At 33.7% G+C, this 13,338-nt stretch overlaps 1 protein-coding gene across 2 annotated transcripts; it reads right to left on the bottom strand.

Annotated features, from left to right (window-relative positions):
* Positions 1-5,121: 5,121 nt before the first annotated feature.
* On the bottom strand, positions 5,122-12,781 carry LOC133284596 (uncharacterized). Of its 2 annotated transcripts, none has more exons than XM_061481655.1 (6): positions 12,668-12,781; positions 12,119-12,387; positions 11,674-11,818; positions 10,917-11,009; positions 9,384-9,471; positions 5,122-5,945 (listed from the first exon to the last, which is right to left on the bottom strand). In XM_061481655.1, the coding sequence occupies exons 1-6, from the start codon at positions 12,745-12,747 to the stop codon at positions 5,658-5,660; spliced, it is 963 nt and encodes a 320-aa protein (XP_061337639.1). In that variant the 5' UTR covers positions 12,748-12,781; the 3' UTR covers positions 5,122-5,657. The 2 variants fall into 2 exon arrangements, with proteins under 2 accessions (XP_061337639.1, XP_061337640.1); XM_061481656.1 differs by having other exon boundaries at positions 12,119-12,297; positions 12,668-12,780.
* Positions 12,782-13,338: the final 557 nt, after the last annotated feature.

Raw genomic sequence — 13,338 nt, 5'->3', positions numbered from 1 at the left:
ATCTCAAAGTTTTCGGGCTAATTGGTTTCTCTATATGATATACAAGATCTCCTTGGCCACAATGATATCTTTGCGATCTTTGTTTGTGCTTTTACTTGACATTAAAGTTTTGATGTTCTATTTTAAGTGTATGTGGTGAATGAAACTAACATGTAAACAAATAATAACATATTCCTAGGCTACAAGAGTTGAATTGAAACTTCTTTCGTGTTACTGCCAACAAGGGGATTTCTAGGACATGAAGAAGAGAGCAACCTCAGTGGAAGCTAAAACAATGATTGGCATTTTTTTTGGGTATTTGTATTTAACAAATACAAAATAAGATTCCTTGACTGCATCCATCTATCTCTTTCTCTCTCTCACACACACACTCTCACCGAAGCCATTAGTCTTCAGATTCAAACAGTGCCCACATAGACCCACGTTCGATACCTCACATGTCCATGTGTTGTCTGAAAGAGACTTTGAAGCGATTGGAAACTCCTCTAGAAGCACATATATTAGGTTGCGATTGAAAGTATGTGTATAACCTAATCATACGGTACCAAATGGTGGCAGCGCAGAGTTGGTAGCAAAACATCTGATTAAGGAAAACAGGTAAGTGAAAAGGAAAGGAATGGGTTTCAATTTGATCTCACATGTCGCTTTAGGAAAGATTTAAATATTTCGTCCCTTACTCATCCGGCAATTCGAATTAGTCTTAAAAGAGTCGAAGTTTACGAAGATATCGGAAAAGTCAACTCGCCTCAAAAAGATAATTAGGGTTGTGTTAAATAAAATAAAAAACCTAATCATACACACATTGTAACGTCCCAAGTGCTGGCAAGGGCAGAGAGTGATCGCCGGTGCGAAAGGACACAGACAATGGGCGGCTCATGCCAAATCTTGCAGCTGGGGTACATGAATGAATTGAATCAACATCCGAAAGAGAGAGATTCCAGAGACTGTGCTGGTATAAGACGACACAGTTGAGAATAACTTATAAGAATTAATTGGTACTTACTAACAAGATGCAACTACTTTTCGGTAAAAAGCATACAAGTCTCGTGTTAGTATGTGGAGATAGTCATTGATTCTTGAAGCGACCGGGCGTTACACACATGTATTTGCGACATTCATAATAAATAGATAGTCATGTAGCATATACAGATTGAAAAACGAACAAGGGAATTTTCCAATAAAAAAAAATATTATTATTTTAATAAAAAATTACAAAAACATAGAAATTTGAAATCAATTTACGGATCTATTGCACTCAGTCGCACTCCACATAGACATGACTCATCCGGTGACGACATGTGGCACAAAAAAGTCAACAATTTGATCGTAAAACTTCGGAAGGCCATAACTTTCGACTCGGATGTCCGAATCAGGTGATTTTTTATTATTCCACATAACATTTCGAGATCCATGCAATGACATCTCATTGAAGATGATTTGGTCAAAAAAATTTCCAAATTTTTTGGAATTTGAGATATTTTATAGTAAAACTTCAAAAGTTCATAACTTTTGACTCAAGTACTCTTTTTTTATTCTATATAACTTTTCGAGAGTTACACATGAATCATTATTCTTTATAAGTGAAATCATTATTCTTTATAAATGACCATTGTATGTTGTACTGTTAAGTTTCAACAATATTTGGTTTGCATATTTAATTCCTATCTAAAGAGCGCAACAACATTTTTCCATTTTTATTTGCACCAACTCTAGCTATATAGTTATCAGTTTAAGTTGCTTAATCAATTTAAGCCATTGAACATGCAGGCACACTAGATGTTATTTTACTGTGGGTGTAACGCCCCATTTTAGAATCGATTTGTTAACATCACATATGATATTAAGCGTAGTTACAATTACAACAATAGATTAAAACACGAATAAATTTTTCTCTTTTGAAAATATGCTATTTTATGATTAAAACACTTTCCGTATTTATAAACAATTCAAACTGTAATTTTAACTCATAAAAATTGTGGAAACAACTAATCTCGCTTAAACATTACCCAAACAAAACAGACAGAGCTCCATTTATTTTTCGGACATCTAGAGATAATTCCCACATGATATCTCAACCTGATAAAAAGTTCAATAAGTACTGACATCATCTTAGTCTATCCAATAGGCGTACAAGCCCTTCCATCATAATTGTATCAAAATACATAAATGTCCATAGACTATATAAATAAGAACTTAACTAATACACAACATATGATCAAAATCCTTTACATGCATCAACAACATGAAAGATATCCAATAACTATGATAATAGGCTAAGTCCTAATATGCAAAACATAAACAACAATGATAGTCATGTCAACAGCATGCAGTACAAGTCGATCTACTGTGGCCTCCTGCCAACAGACACTCCAGCACCATCAGTGCCTATACCTAAAAGGGGATCCCACAACACGGGATAAGATAAACATCTCAGTAAACCGGGGGGTCCTTGGAGGATTTTTCAACATGGCCTAAGCATCATTCACACTCAAACTACCTCATTCAAGCCACATTTACTAAAACAAAACCTAAAATGCAATTCTTCATAAAATCTATGAAAATGCTAGTTTCTTAATATGAACTCACCTACAATCATGCAAGGAAGGAATTGCAAGCCTCCATATAGATCAAACCACTCACCAAGCCATGGGTCACCACTTTTATGGTGGTTTTTCTCTCCACACACTAGTTTTTAAGGGATTCTATATTATATGTTGTGTTTGCCTTGAGATTCTAAGCAATATTGGTCTTTGCTTCACTTGATTTTATTGAGAGATGAAGAAGTTAGGTTTTGAGCTCAATCAACCTCGGGTTTGCAGAGGGAGAGACGAGGGAGAGAGTGAAATTTGAAGGGTTTTTAAGTTATAAAACTTGACTTTAGTTAAATAACTTCCAATTGGGTAAAAATTTATTTACCTCGTTCACTTAACTCTCTTTCAAGCCTGTCCTATTGGCTCATAATATTTTTACAGTAATATTCTCCAACTTATTTTTAAATTTCGGGTAATTTTGCCTACACATATTTTTAATCTAAAAATTCTCACAACTGCACTTTTTGCCCAAAAATGAGTTAATTAAATTAATCATACAATCTAGCTAATTAATTTCTAATATGAGTTATTAAATCATTAATCACATACAATTTTATTATTACACAAGTTAGGATTATTATAGTAGGTATCAATTCATGCCCGAGGGTAAGATTATCGCGGGCCATCGGACATTGATAGAATTAAGTATAATTTAAGTGTGATAAATTAATTTTTTTTTAAGTTGATTTTATATGAGTGGCAAGCTATTTGAGTTGATATGTTAATTTCATTGATATAATTAAATTTTAAAAATATTGATTTGAAATTTTTTAATTAATTTTTATTTATTAAATTAATTTATATTAAAATTCTAATATTAATTATTACATAAAATATATGAAAATTTTAATTTAAACTAATAGTTGAAAAATTATAATACTTAATTATGATATTGTTGATTATTTTTAATTAATAATTGGCGAAACTAAGACCAACGTGGGCTTAATTTTTAAATTTTTTTTATTAACTTACAAATATTTGATATAAGTTATACATAACGACGTCTAATCATTTTGACGCTTAAATTACATGTTTACCCATCTATATGTGTACTTTCATTAGAATGTTAGGGAAAATTGGAGTAAAGAGCCAAACAACAACCAAATAAAATTTTGGCTAATTGATTACTTGATGCCAACCTTACAAGGCGCACAACTCCAATTATGAAGAATCAATAGAGTTCTGTCATTATTAGCCAACAAATAATTCAATTGAGTTTTTGTTAACTAATACATCCACTCTTAATAAATCCTTTGCTTAATATCTCAAATTCAAAAAAAAATTGTAATATTTTTTTAACTAAATCATCTTCAATGAGATGTCATTATGTAGATTTCGAAAACATATGAAATTAAAAAAAAAAAAAATCTGATTTGGACACCTGGGTCGAAAGTTACGGACTTTCAAAGTTTTACAGTCAAATTGTTAATTTTTGTATGCCACGTGTTATCACCGGACAAGTCGCGCTTGTGTGGGTTGCACATGTGGTGCCTGTGTGAGGTGCCTACCAGGCGCGAAACTAAGTACAATAAATCTATAAATTGATTCCAATATTTTTGTAATTTTTTATTGAAATAATAATATTTTAATTTTTTTTTTCAAATTTTCCATCCTTTACAAGGTTCACAAAATTCTATGCACTAATCAAAAAGCTTATATAATTTTTTGTAGGTTTTCAGTAAACAACTTTTGGGCTTTACTACGAGGAGGGCTGAAAAATAATTGAGGAACATGACTTTAAGATATTGCACTGTTAAAAGAGTAAATTATATATAAAAATAGGAAAAATATTTTCTCACGTTGTTGAAAATACATTGTCTTATATCATAGAAATAAACATCTAAGATCCACTTTTTATAAATAAAAATAAAAATAAAATTAAAAGGACCCACATATTTATTTTTATGACTTGAGACAAGATGTCTTCAATAATATGAGATTAATAAATCCATTAAGAATAACTTCACTTCAACTTTCAAAATATCTTAGTGAAAAATTGCAAAATTTTGGTATTTTCATTTTCAAGTATGTACCTTCTTTTCTCTTAGTCATGAACTATTTTTCTATATATATCTTATCTGTTTAGACTCATGATTAAGATGATTGAATTAAACAAAAATCGAATAAGAATAATTATTGCAACATTTTTCACAGTTAGAAGGACAAACTCACCAAAATAAAAAGTCGAGAATTTTATTTGCAAAAACAATGTTATAAGAAAATCATTATGGATTCATTTTTTCTAAAGCTTCTTTAAATAATTTTGTCTAATGTTCATCGAAATGATGTTGTTTTAAGACGAAAATCATTGTATATTTGTAATTTTAATTTTTTAATTTTTCAACCAAAAACGACATCGTTTAGATATATATTAGATAAAGTTGCATAAAGTAACGTTAGATACTATTCTCCCAATCTTTATTTGGAAAAAGTTCAAGGAAAACATAACAATATGCTTTCTATTTAGCATCTACATTTCGGGGTAAATAAAATAATGCATTTGAAAAGAAAAATAAATAAACTTCTGAGTTGTTAGTGAAAGTTCTGGGAATTGCATTTCTGCATCCAACTAGGCCCTGGATGTCTCCATCGCTTTATGAAATAATACAATAGACGCCATTATATCATATTAATGGCAATCATTCAGATCTAGAAGCCTTAATGCTAGTTGCTGGCTGTAATTGGATAGCCATGTTGATAATATTTCTTGCGTAAGCACACATTTAAAATAAGCATGTGGCAATTGTTTCAAGATCATATAAGCACCACATCTCCAAAAATGGATAGCAGTTGACTCATAACTTCATAAGTAGCACCTCCTTAGTGGTGCTTGCTGCTTTGTCTCAGCCTCAATGTGAAAAAAAGTATCTTCAATGTATCCAGACATGCCATATGACCTTGAGCAAATTGAAGCAATGAAATACTAGTTTTCTTGCCACACATTATGAGCCAATGGAGGCTTCAACCCTACCATATTACACATTATACATTTCAAGAAACATGTATGGACCCCACCAATGGATTTCCAGGTTGGTATAAATTTTGGATATCCCAATTGTATGTGCACTATGGAGGATTCTGCTCCTGCCTGTCTAATTTCTTCAATATGAAGTTAATGACATTCCAGTCAAAGCCACGATATTGAAGCCACCTAACAATCCTTGATTTCCTTGTCTCCTTGGGTACATTCTGACCTCGGAACCACTGCTTTGAGGCCTGAGCATAAAGATGATCTATGGAATGCTTTGACAAGCCATTAACTGAGTTTTGATCTCCAGCACAATCATTGTCCTTAAAAACAACTTCAACTGCCCTCTCAGCATCAGCTTGACTAACTCCCTTATTGAACAGTGCCTGACACAACAATTACAGTTCATCACACAAAAATTCTTCCCTTGATGATAATAGGAAGTATGTGGCTATTGAAGACACATGTGGTGAAAACTCTATGCTTTGCCTTGTCTATTCTGCTCACCCCTAGTATGCCTGGGACATCTAAACTTAAGGGAAATGATGAGGAGAGAAGATTGAAGCCTTCAACCATGTTTCTTCTACCTTTTTGGGGGGAGGGAGATGGGGTGGGCTGAATTCAATCAAGGCATTTTTCATTTATAGGGAAAGAATGAAAAAATTCAATCAGATAATTTTAAAATGAAAATAAATTGAGCCGTCAGTCCAGTAGCTAAGTAATATGGAAAGAATTCAATCAGAATGAAGAATCATTGGGTTGGAGCTTTGAATTTGTTGAACAATTCGCTAAGAAAAATATTGTAAATATTAGAATTATTTTATTATTATTTGTAATAGTTAGAATACTCTAGAAGCTTATTTGGGCTTAGCCCATTAGGTCTTTTTAATCTCTTTAAATAGAGAATTCTTGTTAAGATATACTTACAATTCAATTATATACAAATCCTTCTTTTCATCTTTTTAATCTCGGGTCTCGTATCTTTGGATGTATTGCCTTCGTCCATATCCATAAACAACATCAGAGTAAATTAAAGCCCAGAGCCCTTAAACGTGTCTTCCTTGGTTATGCTCCCAACAAGAAAGGATACAAATGTTACCACCCTCCAAGTCGTAAATTCTTTGTCTCTATGGATGTTAGCTTCCATGAATCTGAGTCTTACTTTCTACACCCTCAGCTTCAGGGGAAGAACAGTATAGAAGCTTCGTCCATTTTCTTCGAGTCTGAGTCTCCTTTTTTGTTACCTACATCTTCTAAACCAGTAGTTACACTACATGACAATGAGAAGGAAGACTTAATTGCTGAGGCTGAAAATTCATCTGATTCCTCATGTGACATGCCTCCTATTGATAGACACAAAGTATGCAAAGCTGGGACACCCGAACTATTGTACCAAAGGAAGAAACAACTCATACTGCCCCACCAGCAACTGCAATCACCTGAACCGCTGGTAAGTACTGAACACACTCTTCTTTTATTCCTGAGCCTGATATTAATTCTGATGACTTACCCATTGCTCTAAGGAAAGGGAAAAGTTCTTGTACCCAACACCCTATTTCTCATTTTGTCTCCTCTAAGAATCTCTCTATACAACATAGAAGTTTTATTACAACACTTGACTCCATTTCATTCCCGAAATCAGTACTTGAAGCATTAAAGGATGATAAGTGGTTTCAAGCCATGCATAAGGAGATGAATGCATTGGAGAAGAATAATACATGGGAAATTATTGACAAGCCAAATGGGAAAAGGGCAGTAGGGTGCAGATGGGTGTATACTCGGAAGTATAATTTTGATGGGACTCTTGAGAGGTATAAAGCTCGACTGGTAGCCAAGGGATACGCACAGACCTATGGCATTGATTACAAAGAAACATTTGCTCTAGTGGCCAAAATGAACATTGTAAGAGTTCTATTGTCCCTCGCTACTCATTTTATCTGTGATTTGAATTAATTTGATGTGAAAAATGCCTTCCTCAATGGCGAATTAGATGAGGAGGTCTACATGGAGATTCCACTAGGATTTAACTCTACAAATGGTGATAATAAAGTTTGCAGGTTAAAGAAGGTGTTGTATGGCTTGAAGCAATCATCGCGTGCTTGGTTTGGAAGATTTACCAAAGTTATGCTTTCATTGGTATACAAGCAAAGTCAAGGGGATCATACACTTTTCTTTAAACATTCTCAGGAAGGTAAGACCATTATCCTTCTAGTTTATGTTGACGACATTATTATAATAGGGGATGATATAGGTGACAAATGTGCTCTGAAAAAAAGACTAACTGCTGAATTTGAAGTTAAAGATCTTGGAAAACTGAGATATTTTCTTGGGATACAAGTTGCTCATTCAAAGCAAGGGATATTTATTTGTCAATGGAAGTATGTTCTTGACCTCCTTAAAGAAGCAGGAAAACTTGGGTCTAAACCTTCCAGTACTCCGATTGAGCAGAATCACAGACTAGGAAGTGAAAATAAGAGCTCTCCAGTTGACAAAGGACAATATCAACGAATAGTGGAAAGATTGATATATCTAGCTCATATTAGACCTGATCTAGCTTATGCAGTTAGTGTTGTTAGTCAATTTATGCATGATCCGAGGGGGAAACACTTGCGAGCTGTGGACAGAATTCTCCAATAATATCTGAAAGGCACACCAGGTAGAGGACTATTGTTCCAGAGAGGAGGAAACCTATCCTTAGAAGTTTATACAGACGCCGATTATACTGGATCCGTGACTGACTAACGGTCTACTTCGGGCTATTGTATATTTCTCTAGAAATATTATAACATGGAGAAGTAAAAAGCAAAATGTGGTTGCTAGAACAAGTGCAGAAGCATAATTTCGAGCTATGGCTCAAGGTATCTGTGAGTTATTATGGCTGAAAAAAATCATTCTCGATGATCTCAAGGTGAGATATAAAGGATCTATGAAGTTACTTTGTGATAACAAGTCATCTATCTGTATAGCCCACAATCCAGTTCAATACGATCGAACCAAACATATTGAAATTGATCGCCACTTCATTAAAGAGAAATTAGACAGTGTAATGATCACTACACCATATATTCCTTTTGGTCGTCAATTGACTGATGTCTTAACTAAAGGTCTTCCTAATGATAGATTTCAAGAACTTACTAACAAGCTGGGAATGATAAATATCCATTCCTTAGCTTGAGGGGGAGTATTGTAAATATTAGAATTATATTTATTATTATTTTGTAATAGTTAGAATACTCTAGAAGCTTATTTGGGCTTAGCCCATTAGGTCTTTTTAATCTCTTTAAATAGAGAATTCTTGTACAGATATACTTACAATTCAATTACATACAAATCCTTCTTTTCAATTAAAACTTTAGTAAAACTATGACATGAGTCAAGCAGGAAAAGATATTATTTTTCTTAGAAATTTTTTAAATGCAGGGAAAAATCAAAGTAAAGATTACATTCACGAGGTCAAAATTCAGATACAGATAATTACATATCTTAGGAAATGATATAATTCTTATTACTTCAACTTTTACTATGCTAGTATCTATTGTCACATTCATCTCAAGAATTTCTACTGGAGGAAAAAAAAAGGGGATGCACGCTGCTCTGCTGAATTTGCAACATGATGTCACAATGCACTATATCTTATCCTTATCCTCCTAAATACTATATGCTAGAGTTAAAATGAAGATAAATTTTACCAAGCACAACACAAGCATCATACCAACACAAATATTGATCAAGAAGAAAAAATGCAGCATGGAATAGTGGTGGGGCAATGAATAACAAAGCAGAAAGTAACAGGACCAACAAAAATACAAAATAGACTAGCTTACTTGTCTGATCCGCCTTGGCCCCCAACTTGACGAAGACCATTTAGATTGAGAAAATGATTCAGCATACAACCTATCATTGATGAACCCACTGAAACAAAGAGATAAAACAATCACCATAAATCCACAAGAAGTATAAACTGTCCGTAAATTCAGATTTTATAAATGAACTTGAAAGGCGCATTATGAAAAACACTGCACAATGTGAGTATTTGTCAAACAGCAGAAAAAGTTTACCAAACAAGTCAAGTATTAAATTTTGTTGCAAGCATGCCATTTTGCACAGATACAAGCAGCAGACAACAGTATCATATTAATATGAAAAAATGGGTATGTGCAAACTTTTGAAATACTTAGATGCTTGTATCGACATATTATGTGCAAACTTTTTCATTTATGTGAGTCATTAGATACAAATAAACCAATGGTCAAGATTGAAAGTTAGGCTTCTTATTCTTACATCAATGTAAGAATAACCTGTTCGTGCTGTTAATGTGTTTGAATTAATATAAAAAATTATTACAGAATACGTTCTTTTTAAAAAAAAATAGTAGTCTCTAACTCTATCCTTCCTAGAGCAAGAAAATTTAAAAGGGAAAAGAAAAAAGGATTTTCAATTCCCAACTCCATGATTTCACTGTTAATAAATGTGTTCATCTTCACTCTTCTATGTTCTAAGATATAAATTAACGATTTTCAGTGGTTGGATAGTTGGCAAGTAATCATCGCAAGTGACCAAGTTAAATTATAATGTCAAAGTAAAAACTCAGATCTTTTCCTTTTCAAAACTACAATGTCAGTTAACAAAGATAAATTTATTCATTTCACGTCAACCTTGCAAATGAGGAAAAAAGTAAATGCATGTTTGGTTTTGAGTGACTTTTACAGAAAATTTGCTTCTTCTTTTTTTAAAGAGCTCTCTCAATAAGCTTTTGATTATAAGCTGTTTTGAACACAAAATAAACTAATCCAAACACACTAAATGTCTCCATTCCTTTTGCCCTGTTCTCTATATGCTAAACATGTTATGTCCACTTGCCCTTTCACACAAAAAAAGGGGGGAAATAGTTCATCAGTTTCTGACACAGAAAAAGTGTCAATATGTGTCGTATCATTAAAAAAATATACAAATCTATGCATCAACTGCTTCAAAGTTAAAATGGTACATAACATATTCCCAACTATACAAGGTGGGTCACTCTAAAAACCTAAAAATATTCATTCTTCCTCTACACCCAGTTATCTAGCTATTTTCCTCATGAGGACAACCCATGACAGAGGTAACAGTTGGGTAGAGCTGCATTCCAAGTCATCTTTGTGATAGCCATGTATATTTCTAATAGCAACAATCCCATTTTCAAGGCCAGGAATCACATAACATATACTACTCCCACTTTGTTGTAACTGGATGAATCATAATGCAAACCAAATTAAGGAAGTAAGAGTCTGAAAGCAAGGAAAAGTTTAAATAAGGATGAATTTGAAAATGGCTGATACATAACAGCTCAACAGTGTTATAAGAAGTTAACTACATACCTTCTCTGGAACTTGTTTATCACTGCCTCCACTGCATTAGGAGAGAATCTCTTTCCAAGCAATTTCTTTCTCAACTCAACTGCTGTGAGTGCCCTGCAGAGCAGAGAGACAGGCATGCTTAAAAAGAAAACTGCATTTTACATTAAAAGTACATACATGCCTCTCTCCCCATCAGGTAAAAGATAATAGTTGACTTGAATTATTACAAAATTTCTTCTCTACGTTAACAACTTATAAGCAAACACAAATCCAGGAATTCCATTGTTACTAAAAATTTGCTAAAAATTTTCAAAGACATGCCAAAATAAGCTACATTTCATTCAGCATAACCTCATTCTTTGATATAATGATATGCAACAACTCCAATCAAGTTGAAATTTCAGAAAAAATACATGGGATATTTGTTAGCTTTCAGTGGTTAAATATCATCAGGTTTCTTCAAATATCTTAATGGAAATCTTGAGAAAGGGTAAATACTTGACATATTGAGTAAAAATCAAAAGGCAGTTGCCTCAATAGGAAGCACAGCGACAAATGACTGGTAAATACTATGAGTTTACTGCAAACTCATAGTAGCATGCCAAAATTGATTTGACTTGCACTTGAGAAATGAGGAAACATTAGGCTCTCCAAATTTGGTTTAGAAACTCCCTATTTGGTTGACTATACAGTATATTAACTAGTCTAGCGTTGAATAAGTTTTGTTTCAAGGAAAGGGAGAAGAGGGGGGGGGGGGGGGGGGGGGGGGACAACTGACCTAGCTGCAAGTAATTTAATAGCTGATTGCTCAACATCACTGGTAAATTTTTCAATTTGTATTAAATCCTGCTCACAAGAGTCTCCTGCCTCATGGATTGTCAACTCTTCAACAGCCTCTTTGACCTCTTCCATTTGTCCAGAACCTACAATCCACAAATTAAGATGTTCAGAACAACTTCACTTCTTAGATATACAAGTCGTAAGTGGTATAACATTTTTAAGCTTAAGGCAACACAATTGTATCACCACACTTTAAAACTATAAATCATCAATCCCATGGCAGGCATTAAATATAATTGGAATGCTTAAAATTTCACAAATCTTTCACGTTTAGCTACCCGCAAATACGTAGCAATGTAGTTCCCCCTACATCCTGCATAGTGAAGAATGATGAACTAGAATGATGTCATACTAAAAGATGTATGAATTATGAAGCAGTTTACCTTCTTCACTGTCATCAAAGAGTAAGTCATTGTGAATTTCATTTGGACTTTGAGAAGTTTCACAATGCGCAATGGTAGCATGCACATCTTTTCCACCATTTATCTTCAGCACACTAACATCAGGACAGCTACTATACTCCAGGCTTTTAACTAGCACAGTAGTTTCAGGTATTTTCACCCTGGAGGATGTGTTAGAAATGTACCAAACAGGAAAAGAAGAACTAAAGTCTCTGCACTTCAAGCATCCAATCTGAAACTTCCAAATGGTCCTATTTTTAATACCCGAAAAAAAGAGATAAGAATCATTGCAAAAATCCTTCAGAATCTATCTATCACTATTAAAAGCTGAGTGGGAAAACAGAAAGAAATTGAAGAACTTCCTTCAACCCAATCCAGTTTCACCAATTGGGTTGCTAAATTAGAACTCCATTACTCATTTACTCTGAAAAGAATCAAACTTTTCTGTCATTTTTGTTTCCCCAACTTTTCTCTCAGTAGCCAAACAAAGGGGGTAATAAAATTTTGGAGTTAAATGAGAGAAATTATTACCGGGTAATTGAAAAAACGCGAGACGGAAGCTGGCACGAGATTTTGAAGCCGATGTTTCCCGCGAAACTTGCCATGTTCATGCAACCAAAATTTGTGCTTAGCAAGGATCTTCCATTCTTGCTTCATTTTCACAGTCGTTTGTTTTCTGGTCTAAAGAAGAAGATCATGTAATTTGGGCCGGCCCGGACCATTACTAATGTTTGATACCTGAGGTGGGCTAGGTCACATTGGTTTGGTCCAGCCCAATCTGTATCGGAAGTTCCAATGGGCTGGACTCAGCTTTAGCCCGTCATTCCCAGCCAGCTTGTATGTTCACTCCTCATTCCATGAATCTTATTATATATACATGTCACAGAGTGCAGCTTTTCTATATTTTATTTTAAAAAAATATTTTACAAATCCATCTTAAGACAATCTAGGTAATATTAGATGGTATTAACGTGGTTGATCCTTTTTAAAATAGTTATTAAATGGTTGATTTGGTATAAATACTGAATTTTTGAAATCGAAACTAATTAAGAAGAATGATTATGTAATTTAACTTGTTATAGGTCATATTATAGAAATTTAAGCTTTCTGTTTAGTTACCCCCTTTTTTTTTCAAGTCATATGGATTGAATAGGTCAAAGGATAAAAAAAGAAATAATAAGCAAGGGGTATTGAGACAATGT

This window comes from Gastrolobium bilobum, unplaced genomic scaffold (genome assembly GCF_033153095.1).
Source record: "Gastrolobium bilobum isolate Gb01-03AN ecotype WA unplaced genomic scaffold, APGP_CSIRO_Gbil_v1 utg21709, whole genome shotgun sequence".
NCBI classification, from domain to species: Eukaryota; Viridiplantae; Streptophyta; class Magnoliopsida; order Fabales; family Fabaceae; genus Gastrolobium; species Gastrolobium bilobum.
The sequence above is the reverse complement of the archived record's forward strand: the minus strand, read 5'-3'. Positions and strand labels throughout refer to the sequence as shown.

Bases quoted from the DNA above. Each gene is read 5' to 3' on its own strand.
- LOC133284596 (XM_061481655.1), bottom strand. From the start codon at position 12,747: ATGAACATGGCAAGTTTCGCGGGAAACATCGGCTTCAAAATCTCGTGC. The intron at 11,010-11,673 runs GTCAGTTGTCCC...TCTGCTCTGCAG, and splicing joins ATTAAATTACTTGCAGCTAG to GGCACTCACAGCAGTTGAGT. The intron at 5,946-9,383 runs GTAAGCTAGTCT...TTGTTGTGTCAG, and splicing joins GGCCAAGGCGGATCAGACAA to GCACTGTTCAATAAGGGAGT.